Source organism: Uloborus diversus, chromosome 1 (assembly GCF_026930045.1).
Source record: "Uloborus diversus isolate 005 chromosome 1, Udiv.v.3.1, whole genome shotgun sequence".
In the NCBI taxonomy this organism is placed as follows: Eukaryota; Metazoa; Arthropoda; class Arachnida; order Araneae; family Uloboridae; genus Uloborus; species Uloborus diversus.
Window position 1 is genome coordinate 250,320,355 of NC_072731.1, and position 23,627 is coordinate 250,343,981.

Here is a 23,627-nt window from a genome sequence, read left to right on the forward strand (position 1 = left end):
ACTGAGTTTTTTTTTTCTTTCGTATTGAAAAGTTTCTAATTCTCCCTGTGAATGTCTTACTGGATGAGTCACCAGTTTTATGATGCTATTGGTGTGGAGGATATGTATGCATATGGATTGGTATGATAGGAATGGTATTTTCATCCACGGCGACATGATATGAAGGCATAAATCCAAAAGTCTTTGCCCTAAATGCGTTTTTTTTTTCAACAATTGGAAAAAGTAGCACGTTTAGTGTTTACGCACTAAATATTTTAATTTTTAAAAACCTTATTACCTGAGAAAAATTCTTATTCTCTTAACTGAACACACAAAACGGAATGCAAGCAAAATGCAACAGAACTATGACATTGATTGACCTTGAGTGTAAGTTTGAGGCCTCCTGCGAATTCTTAGGTACAGAACTTCAAGTGCAGACTCCAGATATGCTTGATGATAGGGATCCCGGATTCCCAAGTGAGCCAAGTCTTCCATGCCCAGGTTCGAGATGTCGTGCAGATCGTAGATACCTGCCGATGCGAAGTTGGACTCGTACATGGGCAAGCCCAAGGAAATGAGCCAAGCTCGGAGAGTTGAGTAGTTAGGCTCGATTACAGGAACTATACAGGAGTCGGATAAGAAGTCGTTTGGCACCTGGGGAAAAATAATAGGTGTCATTGATTGGCTGATTACTTAAAAAAAAAAAAAAAATCGCATGCGGACGCCACATGACTTCATTGTGGACTTATTAAATACTAGAAAATCGCCCGTCAAGGTATTACGGGTGAAAATTGCTTCTACATTCGAACGAAGCAATTGCCTTTTTGGTGATACTTTAATAGTTGAAATTTTAGCCCTAACTCCAGTAGATAGCGTTCATTGTTGACCACTTTTTCGTTTCTTCCTTCTCCTAAAATGACAGTTTTACCAGTAAAACAGTTAAGTGACCGGATCCAGTTCAGCCTTGTCAAAATAAAGCATTTCCCTGCATGTCAAACAGTATCAAAACATATTTTCAAATTATCATACTATGGCGCGAGCTTCATTGTTGGAGACGTCAGGAGCTTTACTCGATCAGTGAATTGCCAATTATGTATATGAGAATTTGATATTATACAGTAAGTAAAAAGTGGGTGCGTGCAAGCGCGTTAGAACCAACTCCCCAGTAAAAATAATTGCCTTTTGCATTTGTCGCAAAAAAAAAAAAAAAAAAAAAAAAAAAAAAAAAAAGAACTTCCATCAGCAATTCAACGAAGACGTTGCTATAGAGATGGATCCAAACAATTAAAATCAAATTGATAATTGGTTAAATCCGAAATTTAAATTCAGAAATTAACCATTGAGGAACCTACATGCATTTTTATATTTTTTTTAATAAAAATTTAGGCCATTTTATAACGACAGACACGAATTTCAGTTCATTCGGGCTGCTAGTTATTTTTTAATTAATTCTTAAACTCTCCCGATTAGCCCCGCCCCCTTAGTTTCTCCATCTCCGCTGATGACGTCGAGATTCATTCCCGCTAACGCTCCTTCTGGCACTGGACGCACGTGCGTGTATTGGACGCATTCGTGCGTGAGAATGCATCGCTAGCATTTTGAAGATGGCTGTATGCACAAACTACCGAACTGCATGTACTATATTGCAAATATCATTGCAAATATTCAGCATCGTACACAACAAGTTAAATATTTTTAGTGCACCAAAAGAGAAGATAAAAATTGTGCAATGCCATGAGCACTATTTAAAAGAGAGAGAAAATTTAACTGTATTTTTCACTCTTCTGTTGTAAAACAGAATCCGACAAAAGCGGATGTCTTTTCATCCATAAGCTCATTACTTTTTGCATTGAAAAAGGCGTTCCCTGTAATGCCGAAACACGTGTCTGCAGTAATCTGCGAATTTGTGCTTTTCTGACATTATTTATTTCTTACTCTAATGTTGTAAGAATCCAGGCTGTCGTGCCATAGTCTGAGTGTTGTTACTCCAAACGTTTCGGTCTCATCTGCGGCGGCCTTCCGTCGTACTCATCAGGGCCAACAGAATCTGCTAACCAACTGCTATTGAGAAGAAACTTTCTCACCTCACAAATGTCTTCCAAACCAACGGCTTTTCAAAGCAAGAAATTAAATGAGCTTGCCACCCCAAAGTGGAATGACAACCACCTGAAGGAGAATCGGTCAAATCTACAGCCTACCTCCCCTACGTTGAGGACGTCACCGACAGAATTGAAAGACTGCTGCGCAAACACAACATCAAGACTGTTTCCAAGCCTACCCATCGCACCAGCGACTTACTACGATCAGTGAAAGATACGAGAGACCCTTTGTCCGCTGCAGGAAAAAACAAGATCTTATTTTCCTGCGGATCGGCTTACATTGGAACAACAAAAAGAAGCGTTAATACAAGAATAAAAGAACACCAAAGAAATTGCCGTCTGGGCCACACTGAAAAATCAGCAGTGGTGGAACACACTTTTAGTGATGGAACCCATGACATTAAATTCAAAGAAACCAAAATACTTTCAAGGACTTCCCACTATTGCGCCAGATTAAATAGAGAAGCAATCGAAATTTTCAAACATCCCAACAAGTTTAGCAAAAAGGAAGAATTGATTAAGATCAACAGACTCTGGCATGCTACACTTAGACGGATTATCTCAAGAGATACTTCTAGTCAACCAGAAACAGCGACTGACGTACAGCAGCCAATCCCCAACCAGAATGAAGAGAGCTCAAGTTTCAGCCAACCAGAAACAAGGACGAACGTTCATCAGCCAACCCTGGCTCAGAACGAAGGGAGAACTAGCTCTTCCCAAATAAATAGTGACAACACTTCGATATCTGCATCAGTTGCTAGGAAGTCGCCTCCCTGGAAGCTTCGACCACGTAAACACTGAAGATGGCCGCCGCAGATGCGGCCGAAACGTTTGGAGTAACAACACTCAGACCACGGCAAAACAGCCCGGAATCTTACAACATTATTGACACCGGCCGTGAAAAGCTTCATTCTTACAGTCAGAAAGTAATTCAAGAACTTCAAGTAAGAACGCACAAGTGAATTCTTTTTCTGTGCACTCTATCTGAAACAAACCACGTGATTTCAAGGCACGCTGCAATTGGTTAAAATTGACTTAATTCCTTTTGGCACGAAACTTACTTATAACTTTCATACTTTACCGGGGGGGGGGGGGAACGAATTTCACCCACTGTTTTCAAAAGGACTAAAGTTTGTTTGGAAAATTGTTAAACAAGTGCTTACGTGTTACTATATTTTCCATAGAAAAGACAATTTTTGAAAATTTTGACTAGATACCTTTTGGAAACAAGCACTTCAATTAAGACAAGCCAACAGGATTTTCCCCACAACCAATATTTTATGAAATTCTACAGACTATTTGGACAGTCCTTATAGAAATACTTACCCCACGTCGAGCTTGTTGCTGTAAGGAAGTGATACGGATTTGATCTAAGGCATCGGCGACATCGAGAATGCTGCGCTGAAGTTCTTCAGCATACCGTTGCACTAGGGCAGGAGGAATACCACAAAAGCCAGTCTAAAGAAAAAAAAGAGTATATTAAACGAATTTGCTTATCAAATCAAGATATTGTCAAAAAAAAAAAAAAAAAAAAAAAAAACCAAGATTTTTATGATATTCTATGATTAATTATAATTTTCATCATATTCTGGGTAATACTGTATCAGATGTTGTTGTCTATTCCATGCTTCATGTTTTCACATAAACTCTATAGAAATAGGACAGAAAGTTTGTGTGAGTTGGCAGGGGAGCTGGGAAGTTACTTTTTTGGGAGGAAGGAAATTTTAAATTTGCCGAATGAAACTTCAAATTTTGCACTTTGATAAAATATGAGTATAATCGCATACGTAAAATCGAGTATTTAAAATTTGCAAAGTTGCAATTTTGTCTCTAAATACCGGATGAAGAATTTTATGGCGACCATAGAGGCCTCGTGTCGTAACCTCTTCATAGGCAGATGAAAATGTCCAGAAAAACGAAACTTTGGTATCAGGCACCCTTGTTCCTGACACACCTCGAAACATTTATCCCAAAATTTAAATTCCATTTTCATTCTTATTTTAAATTTTAAATTTTTATAAAGTTTGTTCTTTTGAAATTTGAAAAATAATTACCGCATTGTTTCAAATTTGACACCAATCAAAAATCCATAAAAGACTGCCACAGATGGGGTTTGTTCTTCGTATCAAACATCGAAACTTTGTAAATTAGAGCAGAAGTTAAACACTTTTTTTTTATTAGAGGAAGTTAGTTTTTTAAAAAGAATCAGTTTAGGGTATAGATGTGATTTATTTATTTTTTGCTATCCATTGAAAGATTTTCAAAAAGCTTTCTACTGCATTAAATGGTAAAAAACCACTCATCGAAACATAAATATTCCAAAGCTTATACGTACCTTATCTGTATAAGGTTCTTCATGAAGATAAACCTTCTCAGCAACAAGCTTCTTGTTCACTTTCATAATGAGGGTTGGCGATGGTGGGCGAGAATCATGAATTAACGTCTGCAAGCTGCCTTTCCTTTGCTTCACCCTCCTGTACACGTGCCTCCCAGGAGAATCTTCAGCTTCGGTGGCAGGATCGCTGACGACGTCGTCGTATTCACGAAGATTCCTTCTCGAGTTCTTTTCAGTCCGTGAGAAAGATGCCCAACCATACACGTACGTGCCTCTGTCTTGGCATGATTCCGATGATATGTGACGATATTTGGCGAAACTTGAGCTGAAGGCATTCAGTTCAGAGAACAAGTCTTTACTGCGGTGAGAGTGGGATTTGTTCCTACTGTGCTTGTTGCGAATTTTCCTCGGTGATCCTGGAGATGACTTAGTGCCCGTCGACGACCAAACGAATGGAACATTTAAAGAACTGGTCAGATCTTCATCCTGCTTCCGCAACGTTTCAACAACGCATGGAATGCTGTTAAATTCAATAGATTCGTGCTCCTCGGGTGCAGTGTCTTGGTTTGGAAGAATATTGTAATTGCTAAGGTCTTTAACATCATTCGTGTCATCTGTGCAGTCATTGACATCCACTGCTGTTGTCATATCGTCCATTGTTGTTGCTGTTGACTTCGTCGATGACTCCGCGCTGAAGTCGAGGTTATTCATCATGACTGTCGAATCCTGTCCTTCCCTGGAATGAATACCACTCTCGGAATGACTAGTGTCCTGATCCTCAAGGTCTACCATAAATTGTCCATTACTTAAAGCTCTTTGAGAAGAATCCCGATGGATCAAGTTTTCGTGACTTGCATAACAGCCTGAATCCCGAGGAGACTGCTTTACCTGTAGCTCATCGTCTTCCATTTCATCTGCAATGGAAACAAACAATGTAATTCCTCTATGGGAAGATTATTAATTTCATTAAAGATCACTGTTTCATGCTCATGCCTCTTATTCCCTTTGAAGAATTAAAGAAAATATGTATATCAAACTCTGAAAAAGTGGCCTACTGCAAGTCAAAATTTCATTGATACTTTTCAGGTGTGAGAGAAAGAGCTCACAAATCTTCATCGAGTTCAATTGAATATATAGGCGACAATAATTGAGCTTTGTGGGGGGGGGGGGGATCGTGATAAATTTTGAGTCTAAAGCGAGATTTATTTAAAATTTAGAGATTGAATCCACGACACGCTGGGATTTTTTTTAAACATAAGTAATGTTGTTGTTTATTGTTTGGTGACAAGGTCTAGCAGAGCCGGATCTAGTAGTTTTGCCGCCCGCACCCAGCCGTGCGGGGGGCCCGCTACGCGGACCCCCCGGGCGGTGGAACCTAAGGCCTACGGCTAAGAGGTGGGGTGTGTGCGGAGAAAAGTAGTTTTGCCGCCCCAGGCAATGTTGACAAGGAACACCCCCTCCTCTTAATAACATAGTATATATATTTTTTATCATCAAGCATACTCTCACATATTGTTAAAGTTTGAACGGCCAAAAAAAAAAAAAAAAAAAAAAAAAAAAAAAAAAAAAAATATATATATATATATATATATATATATATATATATATATATATATATATATATATATATATATATATATATGTATGTATAATAACTTGAATTTAGACATCTTGAATTCAAATTACGTTTTTCGCAATCACGAGTGTGTGTTTGTGTGTGGGGGGTAAGTGTGCTTGTGTGTAGGGGGTATGTGTATGTGTGTGTAGGCATGTGTGTATCAGTGTGATGGCATAAGTGTGTGGGTAGTTGTGTGTATGAATGTGTGTGTGGGGGGTATGTATGTGTGTGTAGGCATATGTGTTTGTGTCTGTGTGCAGGCATGAATGTGTGGGTAGTTGTGTTGTATGTATGTATGTTTTTGTATGTGTAGGTGTCTGTATGTATGCGTGTGTGTATGTGTTTGTGAGTGTATGTGTTTGTGTATGTAGGTGTATGTGTGTGTAGGTGTATGTATGTGTGTATGTGTGTGTGTATGTATGCGCGTGAGTGTAGGACATGGATGCAACCTGGATACGGCTTTCGCTATAGGAGCAGCATCATGAGGAGCCGGTCGACGGTGATGGTGCGGAGGGTGACGGTGGGAAAATAAAATGATAGTACGCCAAAAACAGTCAAATGAAAGCAATAAGCAATCGTGATTGCCAAAAAAAAGAAAAAAGAAAAAAAAACCTTAGGACCAAATTATTCTTTTTTTCTTTTTTTTGCCCCCTTACATTTTTGCCTTCTTTAAGTTTTCCGCCTTTAAAAACACTGCTAGGCGGTGGTACAGGTCACCTACCCCAGGAGTCAGGCCTGAGGTCTAGATATTACGTTTCTGGGCATACATAGATCGTCAAGGCCTACAATTAGGACAATCCCTTTCCGACTGCGGCTCGAAGCTCAAAGGTCATTTATGTTCCAGAAAAAGCTTCAGACAACTCGTCCAAATATTACTACAATCCAAAACTTGCCAAATGATAGTGTGTCTAACTTTCAATATAACCCTATTGTTTAAAGTGACCCATATTTGGAAAATACATGTGGTTCATTCAGGGTGCATCACGACACCACACATGTAGCACATTTGTTTCATAAACGTTGTAAAATGGTTGTCGACGTTATGAAACCATTTTAAAACGTTTATGAAACATTAAAACGTGTTCTGGAAATCTGACTGATCGAGTGTTTGAAGCCCTGAAAGAGTACTTTGAAATATCCATGCTAGCCATGGGGAACACAGATAGGAATCGCTCTGCCGCTCTATTTTCTCCCGAACTCATTTTTTTTATAAAGTATATTAAAGGACAAGTTTACGAAAATTTCCTCAAAACCATTCGCTGAGACCGAAAATGCTATTCAGAAGGTTATCGAAATCAAAAGCGTAGAAATGTCTCTACAATTTAAGCAAATTTTGTCGAATTCTGCAGTTTGTCTGCACTACGTTGTAGTCATTGATGGCAAACATACCGAACCCATCACAAACTAAATTCGAATATCTGTAGTTGCTTTCAGTATTAACATAATTTTTTTAAACTGATTAGTTTTCTAAAATTTTAATTTTTATTTCATATTAACTCAGTAATTGTCATTCTGTATTAACTCGTTTCTCACTAAAGTCAACGGGTATATTCGAACAGAGTAACCGATTAAATGGTTGGTTGATTTGATGACGTCAGTGGTGAGTGTCCATAGAATGTTTTTCACGTATACGATTGGCTAATGGGTAGTTCTATTAGAACGCGACTGTTTAGTCATTTGTTCACCGTTTTTTTTTTCATTCGAGCAAACCCAATCAGTTTTTTAATGGCTGCCTAAAGTATTCTAAATATTATGATTTACTGTAAGTTAATTCCGTGTGGTTTATTTTGCAATTAATATAAAGAATATTTGCTGTTTCGTTTTAAAGTTTCATTTCGCATCTTTTCATATTTAGAAAGTGTAAAGTAACGTATAGTTGATCATGTTCAGAATTTTAAATTGATTCGCAACTTCAGAGCTCGAATACGCTAAATTGCGGTGATTAACAATACTAAAGAAAAAGGCAAAACATTCCATTCCACGTGTTTTCTTTGGGGTAAATTACAGGCTTCAGACAGTTTATGGTGTAATGTAATTTCAGAAGAATAGAAAAAAAAAGCTTCCAACAAGCACGATGAAAAATTACAGCCATTCACTAAGCGTCAAAGCAAGTTATAAGTTAAGGCATTTGTTCGTTTTACCTTTTTCATCCGCCATTAGACAGTGGCTGCAGCGCCCCTATAGTTTATTGGAGTTGCGAATTGAAGAACAAGTTTACGAAAATTTCCTCAAAACCATTCGCTGAGATCGGAAATGCCATTCAGAAGGCTATCGAAATCAAAAGCGTAGAAATTTCTCTACACTTTAGTAAATTTTGTCGAATTCTGCAGTTCGTCTGCACCACGTTGTACTCATTGATGGCAAACGTACAGAACACATCACAAATTAAATTCGAATATCTGTAATTGCTTTCAGTATTTACATAAATTTTTTTAACTGATTCAATTTTGAAAATTTTAATTTTTATTTCATATTAACTCAATAATTGTCACTCTGGATTAACTCGTTTCTCATTAAAGTCAATGGGTATATTTGAACAGAGTAACCGATTGACTGGTTAGTTGATTTGATGACGTCAGTGGTGAGTGTCCATAGAATGTTTTCACGTACGATCGGCTAACGGGTAGTTCTATTATTAGAACGCGACTGTTTAGTCATTTTACTTTCTTTAATGTACAAAAAACTTAACAAATTCAAAAATGACATTTTTGCACTGTTTCCTTTATAAATTGTAGGTTATAACATCTTTTTTCATGTATCATTTTTAATTTTGAAAAATGTTCTAATTTGTGGGTCATAATAAAATTTTAATTTCTCAAGAACCTATTGTCATATTAAAACTAAGAATGTAGCTACTTGCATTTCAGAATGTAAATTTTTCCATCACAATTACCCTGTATGAAAAAGCACTAAAATAAGTACCTATAATTGGCAGTCATCACAAATGCCCCCAAGAAATCATTAATGCCCCAGTCCCGGGGCAAATGTGACTTTTTAGATCCTTTTTAAAAAAGTAACACATTTTTAACCATAATTCAAAAGTCCATCCACAAATAGCATATTATGTACATAAATATATAGTCAATCACCTGACAGTTTTTATTTTAATACTTTGCTGTAAATAGTTTTCCAGTTAAAAATAATCAAAGATCAACAATGGATTTTTCAGTCACAAATGCCCCATCTTACCCTATACTTTAAAATTAACATTAAGGTAACATGGAGGAAAAGTTAAAGTATATATGTATGAGTAAAAATGTATGCTAACAAAAAAAAAAATTACATTTCTTTTCTTCCTCTTTGAAACGATTTTGAACATACCTGGAAGGGAAAAAAATGCTTTTTATAAACTCATATCTGTCGTATCTTTTTTCATGCGGCAATAACTGCCATTCGGCAACACTAGAGGCGAATGCTTGGAAATAGAAGTTTAGAAAAGAATTCTGATAACCTATTTTATTTTCGAAATGGCCATGTCATTTTTCCGAAAGTGTAAACTATAAAACGTCTATAAATATAAATTTAAAAGAGTATGTGCTGAAAAATAATATTTATTTTGAAGCTTTTTGCATTTTAATCGCATTTGTGTGCTATATTTTGAAAGATTACATAGTAGAAAAGTTTTTGAAGCATTATTTGTTTTAACTACTAACGAAAGTTTTCTTTCCGATACATTTTTTTGCAAAAACGTGTCTAGATATTCAGGCACGAAGAAATTTCTGTCTATAATGCAGTTTAAACTAGAACAATACGTTGTAGTCAGTGATGTATTTGGGGTTGGAGACGCGGGCGGGGGGGGGGGGGGGTAGTCCCCCAAACTATATTTGTTTTTGCAATAACGCAGTGAATTGGTTTCAAATCACTTTTTCTTCTGGTAAGTACCCCAAACACCAAGTTCAGTTCCCTGAAACGTGGCCCGAGTCAACAAATTTTGGGCACCCATGAAAAAAATTTCCGGGGCTCTCAATAACTAACATTTTTAAACGAGTGAGTCTGTTAATGGTCAAGTCATTTCAGAATTTATTCTGTGATGAACCAAAATTCACATGGATTTTTTTTTTTTAATTGGTCAGAACATTTTTTTAGAAAACGCTTCGACCAGTTTTCACGACATTTCCGGTTAATTTTGTGAATGATTTGAATCCTTTCCTTGAATTTCATGTTACTCCTCTATTAACAATTGTTAACTTTTAGGTGTTGTTTGCATTTTAAACAAGTTGAGACATGAACTTCAATCTTTTGATCACGTAAAATTTTTGTTTTCACTCTTCAACTTTTTAGAACTGATGTGACTTATTTTAAGATATTTTAAAACTTTGTGGATGTATCATACTTTCTGAATCATATATATATCATCGCCTCAGAGCAACAGTAAGATATCTAATCCCAGAAATAACACTAATATATATATATATATATATATATATATATATATATATATATATATATATATATATATATATATATATATATATATAAAGAAACACTATCATATTTTGTATTTATAATCTGGATAAGCCAACCAAAATGAACTTCACTACTCAGTTCAATAGGCGCCACAGGCTGCTCTATGATACTGGTAGACAACACATTTGATAGCAATATAAGGAGTGAACAAGAACGAAGAATTTATTTAAAAGAAGGAAAAAATGAAAAAAATGAAAAAAATCCATGATGATGTTTCGTGAGTGCTGCTGGCGAAATTTGCCCAAAAAAGCAGCACTAGTCCCCGACATCTCACAAAGCAAGCAATTGGGTTACTGAAAGTCCAGAATATCAGCATGACATGAAATACAAGCATTGAACCTTTTTAAAAAACGAAAAATACAAGTTTTATCTAAAGAAAATGGAACAATATTTAAGCTACAAGATTTATATGAAGGAAATAGAACATTTAAACCACAAGAGAAACAAAATTCATACCTGAACTCAAAATCAAAAGAAAGAACGTACAACCGTCAAATTCACATCATTCATATATATATATATATATATATATATATATATATATATATATATATATATATATATATATATATATATATATAGTTAAAGAAGTTTCTTAAACACCACAACTTGGCGGCTTCTGGTGTGTAATTTTCTTTTTTCAAAAACTCGTTTACGTTCTAAAGTAATATGTGTTAAGATTCGTTTCTTCTTCAAATATTTTCTAAAACATAAAATGAATTTCAACTTTTAAAATTTGAGTCTAGATTTATTTTTTAAAGGTTTTTTTTATTTCTCGGACCAAGCCATTTATTATTAAAAATTTGAACTTGAATGGCAAAGTTAAAGGTTGTTTGAGAATTATTGATTTTTTTAATCCTCTGAATTTACTGCTATTCTGTCCAAGATTAATACGAAGTTTTTAAAGCTTACCTTCAACATCTACGTCTTGTAACATTTCTACAGCTCTTAATAACTTAGAAGAATGATCTGGATTTGTTATGCCTAGGTTATCTAAATCCACTTTTTCAATTTCCTTAAACGTATCTAGTTCGTCATAGCCATTGAGAATCAAAACATTGGTGTACTCCTAAATTTGTAGAAAGAAAACAAAACACCAGGTTAAAATGCATTTAAGAGAAAAATACTGTATAAATATTGCAAACTGTATTAAACTGTATTTATATTGCAAATCAGTAAAGTACTTTGAAATAAGTCGTAGTAAATAGCTAATAATCAAAATATAGGAAAAGATTAACGATTTATGAAGAAATTCATAACACATTTATTAGATTTACATACCTAGAAAAGTTTTGTAAATTCTATTAAAAAAAATAAACCTCTTACTCATAAAATAATGAAATTAAAAAAAAACAACAAGCAATTGTGATGGTTTTAATGAACGTGTTTGAGCAGATCATGAAATGCAGTGAAACAGGCAATTCTCTGAATAAATGTGTTTTTAGTACATCAATTTCAAAACATTTCTAGAGGAGAGTACGTGAACAACTACCCTCTCCCTATTTTTACTGCCTGAAATAACGCCATTAAGATATCAATTTTGAAACATTTCGGAGGGAGATCCCCAACCAGAGGCGACGATTGGGACTTAAAAGGGGGGGGGGGGAGGAAGCGACAACTAAAAATCAATTGATGCAAATCTAACAGCTTAACTCGTAAGATTTTGATGAATTATGTACACAATACCTTTCCCTGAAGAAAACTTAGACATGAATTAGACTTACATTGTTTACCCATAAGTATTTTGAAACGTCGCAAACACTTAGTAATAATTCTTTTAAGCAAGTGTCTTGTTTAAGTAAAAAAAATTATTTACTAGTATCTAAACAATAAATACACGAAATAAAAGTTCCTGCATGTGCTGAATAATGTTTCGTAAGCAGATTTTGTACAAAGTAAAACAAATATATATGATCTGAAAATTTTGACACGTCTAGGTTTTTTTTTTTTTTTATATAATTTCAAGTTTTGGTTCCTAAATTGGAAAATGAAATAAAGAAATGAACCGTAAAAGGTGGAGGGCGGTTGACCCCCTTCCCCTGACCCTCCGAATTGCCGCCACTATCCCTAACTGTCCCTTGCTACTTAACGTCTCCAAAGATAACCTGAAATTGCGTTTTTAAATTTCCAAAACCCTCCAAGGGTAAATCCTCGAACTCAAAGATAACCTAAAATTGAATTCCGTTAAAAAAAAAATAAAAAAAATCAGGAGGGAACCTCCTTTCCTCCCTTTTTTTTTCTATCACTATCAAACACGTCCTGAATTTTAATATAAGTCTAAATACTAATAGTGTCTAAATACTAAATAGTGTCTAAATACGTCGGGAGAGTCGACTCTAGACGACTCTGGCACTTCTTTTAGTGCCATCAACGTATTTAAAACTAGAGTTTCAGTTTTCCTGAGGAGCTCCGATCCCTGAACGTCATCAAAGATAGCTCAAAATTAACTTAAAGTTAAAAAATGTTCCGAAGGGAACACTAACCTCCCTTATTCCCTATCTGTACCAAAAATTGCAATATTTTACTTCAATTTCGAAAATTTCTTATAGGCAGCCCCCTTTTCGCAATACCCCGAAACGTTGACCAAAAAAAGTGCTTTTACAACTTCAATTTCTAAAAATTTCCCGGGGACTTTCAACTATATCCCCTATTTCCGTCCTTCCTCTGACGCAATCAGACTTTTTAAAATTAGTGTTTAAGGCTTGTAACTTTTAGCATCCATTTTGCTTCAAAGTAATAAGTTGCACATAAAGAACTTCTCAGTAAAATTTATATTAGATTTTATAAACTCTTCCTTGTCTACATTTAAAAATAAATAAGTAAATGAATAAAATTTTACAAGGAATCTTGAAGAAAGATAAATGGGCGACAGAACCAAGTTGCTCCATGTCGGAAAAACTGATGATATGGCACTATTGCTTCCCTCCAAAAAAAGTTGTAGAGGAGCGGGGCTAAGCTTGGTTATGTGGGCCACCGCCAAAATAAAAACTGGTGGAAACAAATCGGGTGGAGGAAAAATATAAACCACATTTTAAACAACAAGAGAAATTACTTCAAGACCAAGCTGCTTTAAAAGTTCATCTAAAGTTTCTGGTTTCTTGGAGTTGTTGATCCAATCGTTTTGAATCTTTCGACGTCTGTGCTTGGCTTTTCTCTCTTCCTCGATCTCCTGCACATTGATGAACTTGAAATGTCCAACTTTTCCCTGGGCCATGCCAACCCAGATGCCTGTCTTATGTTTGGCAATTATATCTATAATGTCTCCTTTCTGAAACACAATTGAAATATAACAAAGTACGTCAAATTAACCTCATGCATGATATAATTTATGAGGGGAAATGAATATCTGCAATGGTCTACCAAACACAGTAATAGTATAATGAAATATATTACCGGATGAAGATAATACTTCAAGAACATTTTAAGCAAAAACAGAGTATTGAATACTTTGAAAAGTTTTAGTGTCTAATTGTATATTTTACAAAAAAATATTATTCTGACGTCAAAAGTTGCTTGCTCAAAGGTTGGTGAAAGGGAGCTGATGTGTGCATCACATGGCTTCATTTTACGCTAATTTAATGATAATAGTACCTTGCACTTGAAGTAAGCAAATAAACACTTTACATAATTTCACCTTATGTTTGTTGCGAACCGAAGTAAAAAAATAGTTTCATTCAGATTAATTTTCCCAATATTGGCAATTTTAATGTCATTTAATGGTTAACTCTCTATATATGGCCTATAGTGGAAAAATTCAAACCAGATTTAAAAAAAAAAAAAAAAAAAACCGCCAAATTTATCGCCAAGTTGACGACAAAATTTGGCGACCAAAAGCTTGGCGATATATCGCCAAGTGTTTGCCAAAATATAACACCACTTGAGTTTGCATTAAAATTAACAATGATTTCCCTCCAAAAAGGTGTAAAAGACCCCCTTTGGAACATCCGAATGCAACCAAAAAGGGAGGTGCACAACTAGATCCCACAAGGAGTCTACGTACCAAATTTGAACTTACTATGATGTACCGTTCTTGAGTTATACGACATACACACGCGCGTACATACATACGTACATACAGACGTCACGAGAAAACTCGTTGTAATTAACTCGGGAATCGTCAAAATGGATATTTCGCGTGGCTATACGCTCTTAGACTCTTCCACGTGTGGTCGAGTTGAAAAAAAAACTCAGCATTCATTCGGGGGTGAGCAAAATGGAAATTAAGGCCGATTTTTGAGTGCAAATATTTTCGCGAAGACAATTCTTCCTTTTTACTTCCTTTTATAAAAATAGGAAGTATTGTATTCGGAAATTTGTTTTCACTATTTTCGACCTTAATTTCCATTTTACTCACCCCCGAATGAATGTTGAGTTTCTTTTTCGACTTGATCACACGTGGCAAAGAACGTATAGACACGCGAAATATCCGTTTTGACGATTCCCGAGTTAATTACAACGAGTTTTCTCGTGACGTCTGTATGTATGTGCGTATGTATGTCGCATAACTCAAGAGCGGTACGTCCTAGAAAGTTGAAATTTGGTACGTAGACTCCTAGTGCGGTCTAGTTGTGAACATCCTCTTTTGGTTGCATTCGGGTGTTTTTAAAGGGGTCTTTTTCCCCTTTATAGGTGAAATCATTGTTAATTTTGATGTAAACTCAAGTGGTGTTATTTGGCGGATACTTGGCGATATATCGCCAGTCTTTTGGTCGCCAAGTTTTGTCGCCTAATAGGAGACAAATTTGGCGATTTTTTTTTTTAAATTTGATTTTAATTTGGCCGCTGTTTGGAGTAAAAGGAAATCATGTGATGCACTCATCAGCTAGCTTGTAAAAGGAAGTGAAAAACGCGTTAGCAAATTTCTGAGGATTAAATTAAATTCGAGTTAAATGAATCATATTCCAAGAAATTATATTATGACATTACATTGTAATATGACATGCAATAAATTAGCGGAAAAATCTTACGACATATGGAGAACATGGGAGCCTATTTTCTGAAAGCGTCTCAAGTTCTTTCAGAGAATCAACGCAGATTCCCACATTTCAGCATCTCCTTTGCCAAAATCATGATGATTGATAACTATCTTTTGCTTGTTTCGCAAAAAACAATATTTTATTTAAATTTTTAGTGAAGGAAAATACTTTGAGTAACTATAATGCTTAAGTAATGTGCTCAAAAGATATTCATGTTTGTTTCAACTTCAAAAAGAAACAAAGTTATTCTAACAGAGCAATGCAAGAAAAGAGGTTAAGCTTTTTCCCATTATTGGTTTTCATAATTTTGCAGCACTTTTGTGTCATTTTTCTTTGTGCATAGCTGAAATGTTTGTGAATCGCACTCATGGTCAGTGCATTGATATGACGCGAGACGAACACAAGCAAATATTCCACAATCAAGGGCAGGTTGAACTTATCCGAGGTCGTTGAAATATTTCTAGAATACCACTTGCATTCGGCAGCTAGTAGTTGTGTAGTTTCAATCCATCAGCAAAATTCAAAGATATTTAAGTTCACTAAATAGATGATTTCAAAAAGTAAAATTGAAAAGCTTCATTTTATGTAGTGGTACCCGCACGGCTTTGCCCGTAATAGAAAAATTAAAAGGTCTTTTGGTTCGCCTATATATTTACAAATAATGTATGGTGAATTTGCTCGCCAAATGACTTGTGTCCGTGTTACGGTTCCACGTTATGATAATTTCCTAATTTACTCGTCCATCTTATGAAAATTTTGTTCTTAAAATTCGAATAAAAAAAGAACCACATCGAATTTTTGAAAAATCGCTTCGAGGTGCACACCCCACGCTACAAACTAACTTTGTATCATCAAATCGGCCGAACGGTCTAGGCGCTATGCGCGTCACTGAGATCCTGATAGACATTCGGACAGACAGGGACATTCAACTTTATTATTAGTAAAAATTATTCCTTTTTTTAAAAAGGAAAAAAAAAGTTTAAAAAATGAATGGTCGAATGGAACAGCTTTGAATGTATCTTTTTAAATTGGTTTTCTCTGCTGAAATAATGTTGGTTGGTTCGTTAAAAAACGAATTTGGGTTTATCTTTATCCTTTGGTGGGGAACGTTTATTACAGTGGATTAACGCTGGATATGCTAGTTTTTAGGCAGCTTTTTCAAATTTAATTGCGATCTCAGAAAAAATGCTCTCCTGTAAGATTTGTTTTTTATAACATCCAACGCCGTTCCAGTCGACCGATCCATTTCCATCTATCCTATGTTAGCGTATTTATGTCAAAAGTTAAAAATTGAAATGAGAACGGAGTAAATAAATTTTTTGAGAGTTAGTTTTAAAACTAGTATCTAATTGATAAAAAACATTGTCCCTCCCCTGCTATGTTCAAAATCTTCGCAGTTTAAATGCGCTCTTTACAGTTTATGTATTGCAGTTAATAATTTTTATGTATAATTCTGCATAAAAAATTAAAAATAAAATCATGTCACAATTTTAATTTTTCTTTCCTGAGACGACATTTGTAATTCTCAGTTCTAAGCCAGGAAAAATGAAGAGAAGTTGCCTACAAAACATAGTCATTTTCGTTCTTTAATTGTCCTTAGTTATCCTTAGTTATAAGGTTTCATTAAACACATTTTCTCATCTTGTTTACAACCTTGTATTCACATTAGACCTAAAACAACTGAACTAGACCAGTTGTGTCCAACCGATGATGGCCAGTGGGCCTCATCCGGTCAGAAATACTGACCAATGTGGTCCGTTGGCTTGTTCAACTTTACAAAACGAAAATCAGGGTCCGTCACAATATCACAAATTTGGATACAAGTACTTAAATATTGGTTTATGAAGAACAGATACAAACTTGACTTCAATTAAATAAACATCTAGTAATGATAGCACCTATTGGTTTAATTTTTTTCCCTTGATGTTTTTTCATTTTGCTAAGCCCGCTACAATCATTTTAATATGAGGGGCGGCCCTCGTATAATTAAAAAAAAAAAAAAAAGAACGAGCTGATGTGTGCAACACATGACTTCCTTTTACACCAATTTAATGCCATTTTCTCATTATTGGCAGTTTTAATGTGATTCAATAGTTTACTCTCTAAATATCACCAACAGTGGCCAAAGTGGAACCAGATTTAAAAAAAAAATTGCCAAATTTGTTGCCAAGTTGGCGAAAAAACTTGGCGACCAAAAGACTGGCGATGTATCGCCAACTGTCCGCCAAATTATAACACCACTTGAGTTTACATAGAAATTAACAATGGTTTCCCCCCCAAAAAGGGGCAAAAGACCCCCTTTGGAGCATTCGAATGCAACCAAAAATGGAGGTGCACGACTAGACCCCACTAGGAGTCTAAGTACTAAATTTCAGCTTTCTAGGACATTCCGTTCTTGGGTTATGCGTCGCACATACATACGTACATACAGACGTCACGAGAAATCTCGTTGTTATTAACTCAGGGATCGTCAAAATGGATATTTCGGGTGTCTGTACGTTCCTAAACATATATCCACGTGTGGTCGGGTTGAGAAATAAACTCAACATTCATTCGCGGGTGAGCAAAATGAAAATTAAGGCCGATTTTTGAGTGAAAATTTTTTCGCGAATACAATACTTCCTTTTTTGTAAAAGGAAGTAAAAAGGTTGGGCACCACTGATCTAGACAAGCTGATTTCAACAGTGCTAACTTAAACTCCTTCGATATTCTAGTGATGATGTTCATTCGACCACTCTGTTAGCATAAAATTCAACAAATTTAAAACATTCTGCGTTCTCTATCTTACCTTGAACGCCAATCCGTCCCTATCGTAGGGACTCGGCGTGCAATCCACGAGGGCTTTCGCTCGTCCGATAAAGGTTCCTACGAAGGTGCTGTGATCGTCTTCGCCCACCGACGTAGAGCTCCGATTGCTACTGGTTGGGGTGGGAGGTTGTAAACCTAGAAACAAAGATTGAATTGTTTGAGTTGAATCTTTGATTTACCTAACAGTAGCTAGAAATTTATTTCGGAGGGGGTCCAATAACAAGAGAACACAAGAGAGATAAGGAAAAACCCAGCCTAATAAAAGAAATCTTCAAATCCAATTTCACTTAAAATCCTCAGACAAACTAACAGCTCAGGTTTTTAAATGGTATTTACCCTAAACCTTTATAACAAAGGGACTTTTACCGTTCTTTCTCCTTGAAATTGCTTCAGGAACTACACTAAGTTTATTTTCCCACAACACCAATTTTTTTGTCAAAAAATAATTTACTTGTTTTATGAACTAAGGAAAAATAATTGTTTGTTTTCAAATTGAAGCTTTCTTATATTACACGAGTAGAAAAGTGTAGGTGAAAAAAATGGAGTTTTATTTTTAAAATTTCTAATTCTATTCGGGGAGGGTTCCGACTCTATGGACCCTCCCCTTGACTACACCACTGCTACCTAATACGAAATTCGTCATGTATATATTGATGTTGTCGTACAAAAATTGTTTAGTATGAATTGAGAATTATTCCATAATTTTAAAGATTCAGTTTCAAATTGTGAGGAAGTACGTACTGCATTAGTTTGTAACTCCGTATCAAACGCATGGATTTCCTTTCGGATAAACGTTGTCAGAAAGAACTCTTGGCTTAAAATGTGTGTACAAAATGAGTTCTGATATTTAGCCCCTTCAGTCGGAATTATGAAATATTGGACCAAAATGTTGATATTTGGTACACAGCGTACTATGGTAAAGGGTATCTAATCGACAAAATTTTGAGTTTGTAGGAGAAAAATTAAAAGAGTTATGCCACGTCCAATATTCCAGACTTATATTTTTGAAATTAATATTTCATACACAAAAACGATAAAGTACCGAACAAACTTCATTATAAAATGTTCTACAAACAATTATAAAACATAATATAAGCGTTTGAAACGATTAATTAAAGATTATATATTTTTAAAAAAATCAGGAAAAAAACCTCGCTTTTCAGATGAAAATCCATGGTTGGAAAAATGAGCCACTCTCTATCTCTCAATCCTTATATGTCAGTGTTGTCAATCCCAAAACGAAAAATTATTTCACAGATTATAATAAGTAGAATGTAAAGAATCAACTACAAAAAAAAATCAACTAATTAAAGCAATTATTAAATGATTAGCATCTGTTTAAAGTGTATGTCCGGTATACCGGACACCAGGTCTGAAGGGGTTAGAGATTGAATTCATTTTTCTAAATTTAATCACGATTTTTCATCTATTCTTTCGATGCATTTTTAAAAACCACTTGGCCGAAGATGGATTTCTGTCAGGAGTTTTTAATGCATTGACGTTGATTTAAGTTATGAAATAAATTTCAGCGAACTTTTAAGTACCGCTTTGAAAATAATTTTTGCGAAACGTTTAATTTACTCACTGGATCCAGAACCACTGGGTATGCTTTCCACAGAACTTCCTGGTTGAATTGGATCTGGCGAGTTTTCATTTCCTTCTCCAAGCTGCAAATAGAAAATCTCTTGTCACATCTCATTTTATTTGCTCTGGATTTCAACGTTGCTAAGTAAAATAATTTGCAATATTATTTGCAGTAAATTTTGACATTCCTTTTAACATTCCTTTTTTAAAAGTTACTGAAGTACTTGTATTCAGTTTTTAGACGAAGGTATCAAAACCAAACTCTTCAAATCGATTTGAATGTGCATAACTTTTGACTGAAAAACTGAAAACTATAAACCTTTTTGCAATACAAAATGTTCAAGTTCTTTTTTTTTTCAACAGAGGTTTTAGGGTGTTCAGTTTTACCTTCTGCAAAACAAAGCCGGCATTGACGACCCCAAAGTAATTCAACTGGTGCAAGTGCATTTTAAACCAGTAAACATAAATTTGTTTAGAGGAGAAATACAACAAGGAAATAAACTGCAGGAGAATATTAGCAATTTATTGACTAAAGAGTAAGAAATGACCTCAAATAATTTTCTGAAAAAGTACTACTTCTATTTTTCCCTCTAAACAACAAAACATATCTCTAAAAGTCATAGGGCCATAATGGTGGGGGCCTGTATCTGTTCAGCGGCTTTGGGGTGGTAAATTAAGGAATAAGCAGGCAATGGGCACCACCGGACCAAATCTTATATCTGAATTCATGGCGTCTAAAGTTGTAAGTGGTCATGAGCAGTTCTAGTAGGGACGAGTGGCGTTCACATACTTTGCTTACGTTCGACGAGTACGACCGGTAGCGACCGGTTGGTTAATCACGTGACAGCAATAACGTCAGCGGTTACTAACCGGTTGTTCACGAACCAATGCTTCATCGAACGCTTTCGGCTGATCACTGGTTACTTGCGCAGACATGACGCAGACGAATAACACGCAGGTGAAAAATGCATATAATTGGTCAAAAATGTCACGTGGTTCCATCAACCAGCTAGAGTTGTGGTCGACCAGTAGATCAACCGGTGAAGCTCATAAAACGACATCGGAAGCAACCAGTTAACCGGTAGCTCTCAAGAACGCTGCGGTTAGAACCGGTTACTCACCGGTGAACCGGTGAGTTTCGTCGAACGCAAGCTTTGAAAAGGGAAATCGGTTTTACTCTATGGGATTGGTGCGGTGTGTGTTCGCCCCCATTAAGTACATCTAAAAGTCGACTTTTTGACTGTCTACGTCTTACTAGACATTTATTAGAAACTCTTTAACAATCCCACTGATTGATCCAAGCAACTGATACCTTTCATTATCTATTCTTACGTAACTAGTATATGTAACGTATTTATAACTATATTGTTTGCCAAGTAATGATTTTTTGAAGATAAAGAACTGTGCTTGGAGAAAAACTGAAAACCGAAATGTGTTTTCTAAATGAGTTTCCCAATACAGAAAATCAATTACAGAGGGAGGGGTTGAACAGCTACTAATATATGCAATACTTAGACGATTTGGTTTGTGAGAAGGAGTTCAGAACTAGAATAAATATTTGATGTCCTTAAACAAAGATGTTGAGATAAGAATATTTTTGTTTCAGAAGAAAAAAGAAAAATACGAGGAGCGAGGAAAAGGATTAAAGGAAGTTTGCCACTCATACGCTAGCTTCAATATCCGAATCTGTATAATTCAATTTTAAGCACATAGAAGTAAAGGCGCCAAAATTGAAAATTTGGAGATAACTAGCAGAAATGGTGGAAGCAACTCTCATCTCTTTTGATGCAAGAGATGGTACTAGTAGCCCTGGTATAGAGATGTTATACAGTGTGATTTTAAAAAATTTCTGCGAGCGTTTTACTGAAAACTTTAAAAATTCCACTAACATCCCTTTGCTTCCTAAACAACAAAGAAGAATTCTTACCGGTTTTTGATAAGAATCGTTATTAATTTTAGCACATGATCTCTCTTAGATCTTATTCCGCTTAAAAAAGTATGAAATATTCAGATTTCAGAAATTCAGATATATTTAGAATATGTTTTAAAAAATTCTTTAATTGTTTGTTTAGAAATCTGTAATTGAATTTAAACTTTACATACTTCGTCGTCAGGCGTTGCTCCCCTCGAGTTCCTCAGACGGGATATTTTCTTCTTGACGTCTCTGTGAAGGTCCCGGACCCGCCCGGCCCATGTCGATGAACTGCGTTCGCGGGCATCTCTGCAAAAACGACCTTCCACTTTCTGTCGGGGAAAATGCAAGATTTCACTAGTTAAATGACTTTTCAATGAAAATAGACTTTAATAGAACTCATAGCTATTCATTTTTTGAAATAAAGTTGTTAGATTAATGAGCAGGTTAACCTACAAAATAAATGTTTTTAATATAATAAGAAATACAAGTATAAGAGCTGGATGCAGCATGTATTACCATTTAACTATTTTAGCTGCATTTTGGCGCTGTTTAAATGTAAAACATTTTATTTCAAGTATTGATATATATATATATATATATATATATATATATATATATATATATATATATATATATATATATATATATATATATATATATATATATATAGTAGCGTAACTAGGGGTTGGGAGGAGTGGCTCTCGTCAAGGGCGCAGCAATCAGAGGGGCGGCATTTACAAATACAAATGTGACGACCAGCAACAGGCTCTGGGCCCAGCTAGGCTAGTCCTAGTCAATTAATTAGTCCCCAATGAAGATCAATGGCCCTCTTAAAGCTATCCACTCCCTTGCTCATTACCGCCTCTTCCGGTAAGCTATTCCAAGTGCCCACGACCCTGCTAAAGTAGTAGTTTTTCCTGATTTCCAAGGTAGCCTGAGATTTAAGTAGCTTAAAACAATGACCCCTTGTCCTGCTTTCCCCGCAAAAATTTAATCCATTTACATCTTTCATTTTGATAAATTTAAATAACTGAATCATGTCCCCTCTGACTCTCCTTTGCTCCAGGCTATACATGTTAAGCCTATTAAGTCTGGTATCATAATCTAAATCTGAGCCCTCTTACTAATTTAGTTACCTTCTTTGAACCCTTTCCAATACAAAAATATCTTTCTTCAGATAAGGCGACCAAAACTGAACAGCATACTCCAAATGAGGTCTTACTAAACTCCTATATAAAGGCAGAAGAACTTTCTTAGATTTGTTTGAAATAGATCTATTGATGAACCCAAGCACTGATTAAAAAAAGAAAATAAATGAAGAGTTTTTTTTTCCTTTTTTGATCATAGAATTTGAAAAATGCTTTAAAAAATGAAAAAAAAAAAAAAAAAAAAATAAAATAAAATAAAAATCTCGCAAGAAAAAGAGCTAGATACACGTACATAATATCTGCTGGGAAGGAATATTGGGCATCATTGAAAACAATTCTAAAAAAGAAAAGAAGAAAAAAAAAGCAACAACAATGTTGCCTCCTATTTGAATCAACTAATCAAAATGTTCCAAAATAATAAGAAAAAAATTCTCTAGGTCACAATGACTTCTGGTGACTTCCCCTGCGGGGTCAGTTACGCTACTGTATGTATATTAATTAAGCTTTCTGAATATTTTGTTAATTTTATGATAGTTTGCAGCATCATATAAAATGTATTTCCATATTTTCAAACAATTTTAGTAATGAAAGAAAAAATTAAAGTCTGGGGAATCTTAATATTTGAAACCAAAATGTTTTAAGTATTCAGTAATACTTCTAGATGGCGCCACTACAAAACATGGAACCCATGAAACACG

General features: G+C 35.3%; 1 protein-coding gene across 1 annotated transcript in view; it reads right to left on the bottom strand.

Annotated features, from left to right (window-relative positions):
• Positions 1–304: 304 nt before the first annotated feature.
• The window catches only part of LOC129219867 (uncharacterized), an 80,948-nt gene continuing 57,625 nt past the window's right edge, over positions 305–23,627 (bottom strand). Inside the window, exons 5-12 of the mRNA XM_054854181.1 lie at positions 21,970–22,110; positions 19,868–19,949; positions 18,263–18,417; positions 13,551–13,766; positions 11,411–11,567; positions 4,414–5,327; positions 3,405–3,536; positions 305–633 (exon numbers count right to left, since the gene is read on the bottom strand). Coding sequence (XP_054710156.1) covers positions 343–633; positions 3,405–3,536; positions 4,414–5,327; positions 11,411–11,567; positions 13,551–13,766; positions 18,263–18,417; positions 19,868–19,949; positions 21,970–22,110 — 2,088 coding nt within the window. The 3' untranslated portion in view covers positions 305–342. The remainder of the gene's footprint in view (positions 634–3,404; positions 3,537–4,413; positions 5,328–11,410; positions 11,568–13,550; positions 13,767–18,262; positions 18,418–19,867; positions 19,950–21,969; positions 22,111–23,627) is intronic.